Source organism: Pecten maximus, chromosome 1 (assembly GCF_902652985.1).
Source record: "Pecten maximus chromosome 1, xPecMax1.1, whole genome shotgun sequence".
Lineage (NCBI taxonomy): Eukaryota > Metazoa > Mollusca > Bivalvia > Pectinida > Pectinidae > Pecten > Pecten maximus.
The window spans coordinates 43693006-43707435 of NC_047015.1; the positions used below are offsets into that span (position 1 = coordinate 43693006).

Genomic DNA, 14430 nt, shown 5'->3' on the forward strand with positions numbered 1-14430 from the left:
CTGAGCTCTAATCTTCCATCGTAGTTGACAGTGATGTGACATTAAAATGCAGATGTCTTTCTTTGCCAAAACTTACCCTCCATTCACAGGTTGTGTAAGAGAAAGTGAATTACTCGTAGGGTTTAAAGACATGTTTTAAAAGTCTAAACATTTGTGTATCAATTGGTGTTTATGAGTTACTGCATTGGTTCTGTATTGAGTACCACAACATATCCATCGAGGAATATTAATGATGTTTTAGACATCAGGAATGTTAAAGTGTTGTTTTAGACATTAGGAATGCTTAATTGTATAAAAGTAACATATAAGAAAATTCTATCAATATAATTTTTGTCATATTGTTATATATACAAATGAACCATTTGGACCAACTCAATAAAGATCTTAATTTGAGAACTCTAATATCATCAATGTCAGAATAACGTTATGCCTTTTAATAACCGATGGAAAAAAATCCATCTTAATTTAGACACATTAAAAATTTCTCAGATGTGTAAAGTTTTACATATTTTTGTTTACAATAGACCATCAGACTGTTATTAGCCCTGTGATACTGGTCGGCCCCGTCAAACATGACATGCTGAAGCCAGTTATTCTATCACTACAACACTGCGCCAACATGCGACAAGGAGGTTGGATGCTCTCCCTTTGTACCAGTGACACACCCACAGACGAACCCCCACGATGGCATGTATGTAATCGTAATAACCAAATTTCATTTACCTTTTTAGATAATGGCCAATTGAACAGCATATCTATCAGTTTTGAATTCTATGAAAAAATAATATTCTGAGAGAAATCACTCCTTTAAACAAGGATGAAGTAGCTATAATTTGAAAGTTTAAAGAGCTCTGTGTCCATTATTTAGATTTCTTGCTGGATCTAAAATTAAATTTGATTTTGGATATTTTTTATTGCAGAAAATTGTGACTTTGGGACAGGAGACAATAAATACACCAATATACGCCCAGCTCGACCCTAACCACTGTCACATCATGACTGAATACCTTCAAAGATACGCCCTCATAGGGGAGGCCATCCACGGAGGCAAGCCAATCAAAATCCTTCGTCTGGCTGCATTTGCCCCTATGATGCCCCCCTCCATGGATTTCAGCATCAGGGTTTATGTAGTAGAGGATACCCAGGATGCATTAGAAGTAAGTTTGGAATTTGATATCCTGTTTCATGTTTGCAAATGCTTTCATAGATTGGACGATACTAAAATGGAAAATGTATACTCGAGTATAAGTGGGGGAGACTTGGAAAAGAATCCTATTTAGGTTCATTTGATGTGAGATATTTGTTTAGAATGTCATTCTAACAGTGGGAAAGTAATAAGTTTTAAATTGTTGAGATGAAAACAATTTTAATGTTCACTTTTCGACTTTCTAGAGTGTGATACAAGAGGAGAGAAAATTTGGAGGACGTTTACTTGACAAACCCAAGCAGATACCATTCCAAGATGGTGGACACAATTTGTGCCTCACTATCGAAGAACTCACCCCAGGTTGGAGAAGTAAACTAGCGGCAAACTACCAGGTAGGGATTTAACTGTCCATCTGAAATACTCGTTAGTGTTTACAATTTGAGATCTCGTTAACGTGTAGAGGTGAAAGTGGAGAGTAGAAACGACATAACCTGTGTAATCTACAGTAGAGACATCATGTATTGTACAGCAGACAGATCAACTGTCATCATCTCCTATGTAATGACCACCATGTTATGTAATCTATATATAGACACATAATGTCATGTGGTCTACCATACAGAAAATGTCGTGTCATGTGATCTACCATAAAGAGATGTCACATGATCTACAATGTAAAGATAGAAAATACATGATGTACAAAACTGGATCTAAACATTGGAACTGTCCATACACAAAGATAAATAAAAATTCCTGCTATGTCAGAAGGTTGTAACAATTCTAGTTTTGGCCTGATTGAGATCTGCCTGACATTTTTGATGGAGACTATTACACTGATACAGATCAGAATAAGCTTATATCCGGGATTTGACCTTTCATAATGTAGGGTCAGGGAACGTGGTAAAGGATGCTGGGAAAATAGTAGGGAAAATGGCAGGCTGTATGATTGTCAGGATGGGGGACTTGGGTTTGATATTGTTGGCCGGGGGGGGGGGGGGCAGGTGTAGGAATATTGGATGATAGAAATCTAGATCATTAATTGAAAGAAAATGACAAATGTGTTTGGTGAGTAGAAGACCATTTATTTCACTGGTAACAAAAGTAGGGTCATAATAAGGGGAGGTTATACTGGAAATGAGGAAAGAATTAAGCTGATTTGTGGCCAGATACATACACCTAAATTGGACAAATTGATAAATGTCTGTGTCCATTATATACTGGATAGTGGCTAAAGTATTGGAGCATATCATTTAATACAAGTACAGTCATTGTGGGACCTGTATAAATCAGCATAATCTGTGTGTATTGTGACAGAGCTACAGGGATCGTGTATCTATCCTAGCCTATTTAAATGTTTCCCCACATGGTAGTGGGAGGAGCCGGAGCAGATATTCTCGCCCCCCAACACAAATTGGACCATGATGGATGATTGTTTGACATCGCATTGTTAATAAAACAAGACATGGAGACTCGGCCATTGTTCCCAGCTCCAGTTGGTGTAACTATACTCTGTATAAATTACAGACTGGCAAATGGTGGGAGTCATCCCAGGAAAAGGAAGTCTGCATGTGTCGTTTGGGTTCAGTTCTATTTAATTGTACGGAGTGGTAGCATTCTATTTCTATTTAATTTGAACACTAACTAATTTCCTCGTGGAATACCCAGGCCATGAATTCATTAGACCAAAGAAAACATTGCACATATTTTGAGAGAAAATGATGACAATTAGACGGGATGGGACAAATATCACGAGTCTGCGGAAACAACGTAAATGTGTTTGGGGCAGATAAGGGATATAACACGACATGTCGCAACATAAATTTTTTATTGATAATGGAGATATCATTTCAAGATTTGGCTGCTATTGTCAAAGCAATTCTATTGTCTTTTGAGGAATTTGGAAAAGTTAGAAATTACTGCGACCCATGCACCTGCACAAATAAAATCGCTCGAGATGGACGGGACACAATTAACGCAAAACAAATCTGATAAGTTTGCTCGCTGCAGTCGCGATGCAGCACACAGCTGCTGCACAAGAGTTCTGACACTCTAATTGTACATTTCATATTTCAAGTAACGTAAAACCCTTAGATAAGCTTTCTAGCCAAGATGTTCTAATAACTGTTATTCTCCGTCAGGGCTCCCAATAATTTTGAATTAAAGTTAGACTTTTTTGCACAATTTTGACAGATAAACTTCTTATTGCAGTTTAAATGCATAGTTGGGTTGAAGTTCTTTTGCCATGCTTTATGCATTCTGGAGAAAATTGATATATTTATCACGCAATAGCAATTTTATAATGAAGGTGATGTTTGACTATAACCCCCCAAAAAATAGGTAGCATGGGAATTATATGACATCAGAATTATAGGCTATTAGGAGCTTGTGAAAATTATGGATATCTTTCGAGGGTGTATGAAAAAGATTTGAAATGAAAATATTGCTCCAATACAGTGATGAAGAATTCAGAATATTTGAAGGTTGTGAGATAATTCTAGGCATAAAGCTTTTGATAGTTGTTTGCAGTGTTTCAATTTGGTGATAAGAGATATTTTATTGAAGAAATTATGGAAATTGGAATAAAGAGGGTAGTATTAAGTTATCATTATAGAAGATCTGTGAAGCCCTATGGAAATCTTAGGATTACTGCACGTTAATTGGGTAAAAATGTAAAATAATTTTGGTAAAGTGACCCAGTGATAGATATGGGGGAGTAATGACGGACTTATCTAGCCATTCGGGTAGGGCTAATTCACCCAGCTGTGTCACTTTGACTGGAATGTCTGGCCCTGATAATACACAATTAACAAATGAGCAGGTTGAAGTGAAGATTTGCCAGTTGAGGTGTAGACAGGGTCATTTTGGGGCTAATACTCACTAGAGGTCAGCACTGTCTGATCGCCTATCAGCTCCACATGGCGGTGCATTCTGTACACATGAAAAATAGGTTCTGTTAAATTCCCATGGGGGAATCATTTTTGGTAACACCATAAATCCTGCTCTGAACGGATTTGTTGAAACAGATGCCCCCAGTTGAAGACACTTTTGTCACGTTTATGATTTATGAGTCTTTCTTTTGTCAACTGTTCATTTGCCTGGGAGATCATAGTACCATTACTTTAACATTGACGATAATAAATGAACTATTAAACCAAGATGACACAGTTGAGCTCTGATTTCTTGCACCACACATCCTTGCCATTAACAGGAATGCTGCACCAGCCCTGGGAAGGGCTTTACATTTCATCATACACCACCCCAGGGAAGGGCGTTACATTTCATTATACACCACCCCGGGGAAGGGCGTTACATTTCATTATACACCACCCCGGGGAAGGGCGTTACATTTCATTATACACCACCCCGGGGAAGGGCGTTACATTTCATTATACACCACCCCGGGGAAGGGCGTTACATTTCATCATACACCACCCCAGGGAAGGGCATTACATTTCATCATACACCACCCCAGGGAAGGGCGTTACATTTCATCATACACCACCCCAGGGAAGGGCGTTACATTTCATCATACACCACCCCGGGGAAGGGGATTACATTTCATCATACATAGTTTTAGCCGGAAGCCTTTTAAAAGTTTTCCTGAGTTGAAAGATTAAGATTTGAAAGATTTATATTGGGGAACAAAGCCACTCTTGAAATTAAAAGAAATGAAATTTACTTAAAAACAAACAAGTGAAGAATATATACCAGATCTTAATCCTCATTTGCGTGTACCGGTAAGTGAAGGTGTTGAGAGATTATCCAAATTTAAATAAAGCTTTTAAGTTTGTATGAAATGTATACCAGTAGGTTTTATTGTGTGGTACATCACTGTACCCCACCGCTGTCACATAAACCTGACACTTGATTCTCTCCCTTTGTATGGAAGATAATGTGATGTACCCCTAGTTAGATTACAAAGTGAGAGGGTCAGTAGAGGAATTCCTATTGTCAAACTTCTGTATAGGGGCTCGTAAATTATAAGGGTAATATAAAAAAATCACAGATGAAAAGGAGCACCTATAAGGATTTCCAACCCACACTTTCTAATCTGGACGCTACAATTGTGCCCCCGACAGATTTGATTAAAATAAATTCATTTTTCTGTGTCAAATTGACAGATGTGATGATCGGACTTGTCTGCAATGCCCATATATCTCTGCCTAATTTGATCAAGTGCTGCATTATGCATACCAACAATCTCTTTAATAAAATTTCATTTTAAAATGGTTAAGCGGTACTTTGTGCATCCCGCATTTATGTAATTGAATATTCAATCTTGGTGAAATATCTATTTGTCGATGGTATTTTAGCAACACTAAAAGTTCTATGGAGTAAATTCCATGTTTATATCTTCTTAAGATTGATTTTATCTATCTATCTATCTCTCTTACGCTTTGATATTGCTGTAGCATATTGAGACTAATGTATGAATGTTTTATCTTGTTGATCAGGAAAGAGAAGCATGCTACAAAATTAAAGATAATGTTTCTCATATCTCACTAAATAGATGTGTTATGTCTAAGAGGACTTTGTTGGTGTACACTAAATAATATTTGATATTGTGCTTACAGGAAATTCCATTTCAACACATTTGGAGCGGAACACAGAACAACTTGCACTGCTCTTTCTCCTTGGAACTGGTTGACCGTGCCTATCACAAAGTCAGCTGTAAAATACAGGTGTACCAGAAAGCTATTCTTAGCAACAGACAAGTCCTCAACATCAGCAACAACTTTAAAGAGGTAAGTTCTGTCCTCATGACTGTTCTCCTATCACAGGATTATTTTAAAGGTCCATCTTTTCCCAGGCAGTTATCTCCCTTAGTCCATTTTCACTTTGTTTTTTTTTGTCCAGAAACCATTTCAAAATTAAGTGGAAAAATTGTTCATTCATGTATCTTTAAACATTTTAATCTTACTGCAAACTTTTAGCGATACTTTAAAAAAAAAAAAAAAAAGAAAAAAAGAAAGAAAAAAAAGAAGAAGAAAAAACCTCCTGAAAAACATCAATGTTGAAAATTAATATAATTTATTTGCACTCTAGAAACCAGCATCTTGTTCCACGCCCTCATCAACACTCAAAGGGAGGTCATCGACAGTAACCACCAATTCCAGTTCAGGGTTCAGCTCTATGGTAACGCTTGACCCCCAAGGTCAAAACTTTCGACTGCCAACACATATAAGGACGAGATTATGTATGCTACTGGATCCTCCAAATGCTCGTGGTAACGACTGGAGGATGTTAGCACAGGCTCTCACAGTAGATAGGTATGTACTCAATGGTCTGTAAGATTTTAAATATCTACCTGACTGTGAAAACAGTAATATGTGAAAATTAGATAGCAAATGAACATCTAAACGAGATTTTCACATGCACAGTACTAACCAATTTACCGATCTGACCTGGTGGCATTTCGTAAAATTCCATCAATAAAGGATGAATTAGAAATAGATCGGTGAAGTTGGGTAAATCTAATCACGGCATTAATCAGACAGAAACAATAGTAGACAGACCTACACAGTCTACATCAGCTAAGTCCTGCTGTTAGGGGAAATTAAAGGCTGCATTCAAATCCTAAGTAGATGTGTAGTTAAAATCGAAAAGGATTGAGATCGGGGTAAGATTGAGATTTGGGTAAGCGTGTTGGCTGCCAATTCCTGTAGATTTATAGACATGTAGTATTGCCTTTTCCTCAGGTCTGACTCTGAAATCACTGCATTAAATCAATGATTGAAATGTGTGGTTCACCACTATATGTTTCTATACCATTATGTTTTGATTCTAGTATTGTAGTAATGAAATCATGGTTATGCTTGAATCAACACACCCCAAAATTTTCTGTCATATAAAATTCCAATAAAAAAAAAGATTTAGTTTTAAATTGTAAGTCATAAATCTTGCCATTTACACAGAGTAAGGCATTCATAAAACAGTAATGTGAACAGGGAGGGGAGGGGGGGGGGGGGTTACTCCACTTACTTAAGATGGTTGAGGGCAGAGATATTCGGGGATACCTAGACGTCTGACTGAGCAGCGTGAGGCTAATGGTATGCGATTTGAAATTTCTTTACATGTGCATTTCCTTGAGTGTGTAAGCCTCAATTCACAGACATGATTTTGCCAAGTAAGACTATATAATCCTGGTAGCTCCCTAAATGACTGGGGGGAAATGATCGCGGGATTATGTTAGTATAAAAAAAGGTAGGAAATATAGCTTAAGTACCTATGGCTGATGATTTGGGGAAAAAAAACTGTTTTGTTAACATCATTTGCAGTTTTGTACTACAGTTACGGTCTAGGAGGGGCTGAAGTTGTTTGAGTTTGAAGTTTACTGTGATAGAAGTGGCAGTATCTTCCTTGTTAAAGTGTCAATGAATTTCTTGCTCTCTTGTTTTGTCTACATTCATAAAATCTATGAACGTCTCAACATAATTATGGATTTCCTGTTCAACAAAAAACGGATCTTTCATCTTCTCTTGTCAACGATTAAAAACAAAAAAACTCTGGTATACTACTGTCATCCAGAGTGTTTTAAAGACATCAGTCAAACAGGAATACCACAGGCATTCCAGTATCAACAAACAAACATATCATGGATATTCCTAAATCAACACTTAAGACAAATCCTTTAATATTTGTTTAACATTAATGTTTCAGTATTAGAAAAAGCAAATCACCAACACTCGGATTTATTGGATTGTTTCTTGGCCTGTTGCCTTTGTGTAACAAGATCAGAATATGAAATTCAGATTTTAATCATTTCATTTAATTTTTTTTTCAGGTATGTCCAGTTCTTTGCTACAAAGGGTTCACCCACAGAACACATTCTGGATTTGTGGGAGGCACGACACCGGGAAGAAACAGCAGTTACAGACTTAATGAACATTTTCCGTGTTATGGGCCGGTTGGACGCGGCGTCTGTCCTCGAGGAGGACCGAGGATCATGGTTATGATTTTGTCAATGTGCCAATGACAGGACAATTCTTCTATAACCTATGCAAGTGTGGCTGTGATCATGCTCAGCCTCCACATGTGGGGCAGAAATCTTGAATACAAGGGTGCCTCTGGAGGCTGTGCACACCCTGAAGAGTTCCGACTCAGACGGCAAATATATGTCTCATAACCAAACTCTGGTGCTCCACAAGGCCGACTGGTTTGTGGAACTTCTGCAAACTAGGACAGCATTGGGTACTCCATGAGTCCAGTTGGCCCTTATATGGAAATTTGATAATGAGATGCATAAACTAACAACATGATGGTATTCATGTTCAGAAATTGTAGCGGAAGTGAATTCACTTGTGGCATTCATAAGACCAACGAATCTTTGAAAGCCACTTGCTACCAAAATAGAAGTCTGTAGTGCTTAGAATGTCTCAATGAAAAAAAAACGGCCGAATATGGGTGCTCATCATATCCTTATATGGAATGACTGCTGATGCATATTATAGGATGTGATACCTACACAAATCCGTATTATACTTACTCTGAACAAAGTGTGAATATGAATTTCAAAGTGATTAAAAAGAGTGCTATTTTCCAAGAAAAGAGAATTACTACACTAACTATATTTTGAAGAAATTAAAATAGTAGTGTTATTTATTGTGAATTCCAGGAGATTTAGTTTAGACTCTGTAGGAGACATAAAAACTCTAGGAGATTCCATTTGGACTTAATAGGAAACAGGAGAATTCCTAGAATAACTCATCAACAATACAAAGTGAGAGATGGTGAAGAATCCCTAGACCTGAAGAGACTTTCTTCTATTGGTGGAAATGTCGACCTTTGCTCCCTCTAACTCGGACAAAGGTCAAGGAAGTGAGAGCCCAATATAAGACATCTACAGTGTAGGTGGTGGTCATGCTTCCAAATTAGAAGTTACTCAACGGAGACAAATGGACAGTGTCGTTACCGAGTGACCCCCTGTGTCGAAACCGACGCCATCACTCACTAGTGACTGTTGATATGACAACAAAATATTGTGATAAAATAACACGATGGATTATTAATACAATTCAAACTGCCAAATGTGTGTATAGATTGTCATACTTTACTGGGTGAATACAACATGTATGTCAATATTTTGCCAGACATAAAGTTCAGACATGCTGATGTTATTTCACCATAAAGTTATAACAATAAAATATGACAGATTTTATAATTTATTATGTAATTATAAATAAGCTTCTGCTATTAAAAATCATTCAAATAAAAAAAAACATTTACATTTTCCATTTAGAGGCATTTAGAAGTAGTGTACCAATTTGAGGTGAAATTTGATTATGTTATTGATCAATTTATCAAGGAAGGATATCTGAATAAGAAAACAAATTGGAACATTATTTTTGTTTGTGGTACAGGAGAAAGCAATACTTTACCCGTGGGATAAATCTGAGGTTCACAACAAGAGTAATTTGTTCAGGCGACCAAGAGAGTTAAAGGTGATGTGTGTAAGACTTTAATCCCTTACAAGTAACACAACCAGGTGAAGTTTTAAATTGTTTCAACATCAGTGGCATCACATTACCGGGGGTCACAGGGTGCAATTTATGTTGAGGTAATGCACATTCCCCTCAATAATGTGTCCTTTGTGTTGTGGTACAAGGATCATTACTACATCAAAATAATGGCTGGATATGGCCGTCTGACAGGTGTAATTCTAAAACCTCAGTAGTACTTGTCCCAGGTAGGGACTGCTGGAAACTACAACTCTTTGATGAACCAATTTGCTGTGCAATTGCTCCCAGCTGACGGAACTAATAGTGAGGATATCAAAAGTTAGCTCACCTATTACAGAGTCAATAAAAATCTGCCCAATCTTATTTAATTGATTAATGCAGGCTAAAATTTATTGTCGCTTGAGTAAAATTGTTCAGAAGAAAAATACTTTCCACAAAGTCTTACTGCATATATATATTATATTCTTCAACCAATTTCTAGTCATTTTGTGTCATTTTAAATCTGAAACAAATGGTCATCTCTATAACATGGGAAGTGTGGGTATATATATTGTACTTACAATCAAGTGACTTTTTCATCAGAAGGCTGATATTGTACTTGTCTTTGACCTTTGCCTGTATGGGGGAGAGTTGTGTGTGTGTGAGACTGTCAACGACAATAGTTTAGGGGCCATCACCCGTCTCATTAATGCATTATACCAGTTTATATGTGTACAAATGCAGTATCTCATTACCTCTAATTCATCTGTCACCTACAGGGGTATGCGAACCGCCATGTTGTCACCATTTGTACTTAGTGACACTACTGACCTGCTCTCAAAAACATCTCAACCTTTCACAATCCATTTTGTATACATTTTTGTGTAGCGCTAAAATGAGTTCTTTTAAAAATGAGCCGGTGAGCTTTGTAGTAGAGACGCTGGATAGTGATTAGGGAGTTACTCGTTAGGTTTTGTTATAATTAGAATCTAAAGATCATTGATTGATGCCCTTTCTAATTACTGAAATAAGTGCTTCTTGGTTTTCTGTGAAGTGTATGCTTAATGTGATGTTCAAAAGTGAGAGTCATTTCTTACCAATATTTTTATTTCATATATATATTCTGAATTCTTTAAAAAAATTGAATAGATAGCTCATTCTATTTAGATTTTGGGGGATAAACCTTCACACACATTCCTGTACAAGGCAAGAATTTGTTAAACACATTTTTTTTTCTGGTTTTATATAAAGTCTATTGAAATGCTGTATAATTTATGTATATCACGTCTATATTATAAATAATTTTTCAAGAATTGTTCAACATGTCTCGAGGTGTTTCATTGAGAATAGTATTATATGGGTCCTTATCTTTGTGAAGCTGTTGGTCTGTACGTTTAAACTCGTTACTGTATTATAGCTGGACATTACCTGCTGGCTTTTTCTCCCTCACAGATGGTGCTAATAAGAAATTCAGATATAAATCATTGAGTAATTATTTAATATGTCACAATCGTGTTGTCAAATTATTGATCTAGCTTTATTCTCATCCTGCTCACCCTTACTACGTTCTCATTATACATTTTTAATGTAAATCATCACTTCCATAGATACACAATGTAGTGCTTCCATCCTTCCATCCATCATTCCCATACTTTCACAGGAAAAAAACCCCACCTACCTTTGGAACTTATTTCTGATAGGTATATAACACATATATATGATAAATATATAAAAAAATAAAACATAAAAAACATATTTCTAGGTGGGAATCAAAGCTTTTGATATGAGTGGATGTGTCGTACCAATGTGTACCCATTTTAAAATTCTAATTTTTTCTCCAATTCTTTTTTTCTTTATCACTGATAAAATGGTAATGCATAAAACATGTTTAATTCTCATTTATCAAGTGGTCTCCAGGATGGAAATCAGTTTTGAATTTCATTCTATTTCATTCTATTTCAAAAATTTTACTACAAAATCTTGTCAACTATTGTGTTTTAGATGTGAGTGTTGTCTCCCTTGGATGGCCGACCCGTCGGGGTCAGACATGCCAAATGTTTGTAGAGTGAATGGGTTAGTGTTATTGTCTTTCTCATAATGATGTTAATTTATTGACTATAGTTATGCTATTTGTAATGCTTAATAGGCATCATTATATTTTTTCTCATAAAGATTGTCTAGGTGGGACCTAATTTTCAATACTGAGCTATAGAAAAATGTGTGTTATTAACTTATATATATATATATACATATATATAAACATATTAAGTTTTTTAGTTTATGGGGCACAGAAAGTAATGTTGCATAATTGTAATAATGTAAAGTTAAAAAAAATTATGAAAGCTGAACTAGGTAACTTGCCTTTATCATATCTTTGGAAAGTATGTCATCCATCAGTTAAGGTAATGAATGTATGTCAGAAATGAAAATTTGCCAGGACAAAAAGGTTGATGAATGGGTTCATTGTGGAGTATGAAATATACAAACAGGAAAACAATGCCTAAAGCTCAACTTAAATTAATATAATGGTGAGAATTAATTTTTGTGATTTTGTTTTACTGAAGTCAAGAGAATGTAATGTACCTTTACATGTTGTGAGAGTAATGTTTGGTCCCAGTGGAAGAGTACACTTGCATCTGTGTAAAACAAAAGCTTGCACCCAATGGAAGAGCACACTTGCATCTGTGTAAGACAAAAGCTTGCACCCAATGGAAGAGTACACTTGCATCTGTGTAAGACAAAAGCTTGCACCCAATGGAAGAGTACTCTTGAATCTGTGTGAGACAAAAGCTTGCTCCAAATGCAAGAGTACACTTGTCTGTTTGACCGATGTACTATGAGTTTATTGTTCCCGTTACTATAATTGAAATCTGATACGGAGTCCTGTTAACAGATGGCCAGATTCCATTACAGTATGAGGAATCGCATTACAGAAATTAAATTTAACTTGATGAAAGCAATCAAAGTGCCACATTTTTTAAGTAGAATTTTCAAGAAAGGAGGTTTCCTGATTGACCTAATCCATCTTTTTCTTCATTAATTTAATGATCGGTGCCATAATGGGGTAATTATCACGACTTTTGGGCGAGTCCTGCATTACTTTTCTTTTTATAAAGGGGAGACATTTTTTTTTAAGTGGGAAGGGTGGTGTTTTTTTTTATCAAATGTGAGAGTGTTTTCTGGGAGTTGTGATTCTGTGTGAAGTTTGTGTTTGAAAAAATTGCTTCTACAAGTGTGTGAATAATATACCACATAATTATGTGTGCTGATGCAGGTGTGCGAGTGTTGGGCAACACATGCTAGTGCAGGTGTGAAAGTGAATCTGTAAGGTGGTGAGTGTTTTCCTCATGTGGTTTGTTTGAACCTCTACATATGATACACGATGTGTCATGTGTCAGTTTTTACAGAATTTGTCATTTATCATAAAGATGTGACAGATGAGTTTATTTGATACATAATGAGTGGGAAGCTACAGTTATATGTATAATAAAGATATATGTCATATATACATGTAAATTATGTAAAGTTTGGTAGCTACCAGGTATGCTGGCTACCACAATGATCATGCAATTTTAAGATTAAAATATTTTGTTTTTGTCATGGTAACATGTTTATTGTATATAAATGTCACTAAAATAAATTGAGAAAAAAGAAATCTTAACACCTGTTTTCTGGTTTTCTGTGCTTCTGTCAAAATGAGAACAAGTCAGAATTTTATCTTGCTGAATTTAATTACATGTATATGTGTAAATAAGCCCCTGTCCACTCTCTGGAAGCTAGAATGTGAATCCTGTATGAGGTGTTAACAGTGTAGGTTGGAGAAGCAGAAATGTTACTATCTAAAGATTGAATAGGATACAAGGGTTATTGAAATAATCACAGATCAGTCCTAAAATATCACTATCGGTAAGATGAGGTAAAACCGGTGATGTTGAAGAGTCTGCAGTTTTCTTGATTTCAAGTTCTGGAGTGTGATTTCAAGTTCTGGAGTGTGATTTCAAGTTCTGGAGTGTGATTTAAGTTCTGGAGTGTGATTTCTAGTTCTGGAGTGTATGTCCATTATTAAAAATAACACATCATTGATAAATATTGAAGGGGAAATTGAAGAATTACATGTGTATTACCTATTCCAATAAATTCTCAATTAATTCAGCTTCATATTAAAATAAAGACAAGTCGCCCAAATGGTTTATTACAATTTGTTTGAAATGGTACAGTATGTCATCTGTCTGTTTGAAGAGGTGATGTCAACCAGACATATAATCATACTCACAATTTTATCACCCTGGTTTGAAGAGTACACATACTACACAAGCATGTACTGGTATTGTAATTGGTCGTTCTCTGAAAACGCTTACAGACGGGTTCCTTAACATTGGAATTGGGAATAGCATTATACAGAGAAGAAGTCAAATGGTCTTATCAAGACGTTTTTGAAAAACCAGAGGTTCAAAATTGATAGAGAATGTCTTCCGAAAACAAAAGTGAATAACGAAACCATAATTCTAACACAGAATCAGAAAAACGAACAAAAGGTGATTTACACCGAGACCCTTGAACAAGCACAGTGAGAGGTAGTCCGAATTTTCTGACGATCTTACTACGTACAAGGCAGCTTAAAAGGCGATATTAACATCAGAACCCTTCGGATTAAGTGAGAGGGAGTCCAGATGTAGGTCAATCTTTGTTCTTCAGATAAAACAAAGAAGAAAAAGCAAGAGGTTTTTATGAAGGCTTTCGTCTGACACTATATTACAAAATTGTGAACTCTCAATCCAAAAAGGACGTCAACATTCTACCACGACATCAGGATATATTGACCTCCCTCCCTTCTTCAGCGTAGTA

At 36.1% G+C, this 14430-nt stretch overlaps 1 protein-coding gene across 2 annotated transcripts in view; it reads left to right on the plus strand.

Moving 5' to 3' along the window:
• LOC117334453 (netrin receptor UNC5C-like) overlaps positions 1-13246 on the plus strand; it is a 94271-nt gene extending 81025 nt beyond the window's left edge. For both annotated transcript variants that reach the window (XM_033894090.1, XM_033894099.1), the window contains 6 exons: positions 525-691; positions 921-1157; positions 1393-1539; positions 5722-5892; positions 6194-6417; positions 7932-13246. In XM_033894090.1, coding sequence (XP_033749981.1) covers positions 525-691; positions 921-1157; positions 1393-1539; positions 5722-5892; positions 6194-6417; positions 7932-8103 — 1118 coding nt within the window. In that variant the 3' untranslated portion in view covers positions 8104-13246. The remainder of the gene's footprint in view (positions 1-524; positions 692-920; positions 1158-1392; positions 1540-5721; positions 5893-6193; positions 6418-7931) is intronic.
• Positions 13247-14430: the final 1184 nt, after the last annotated feature.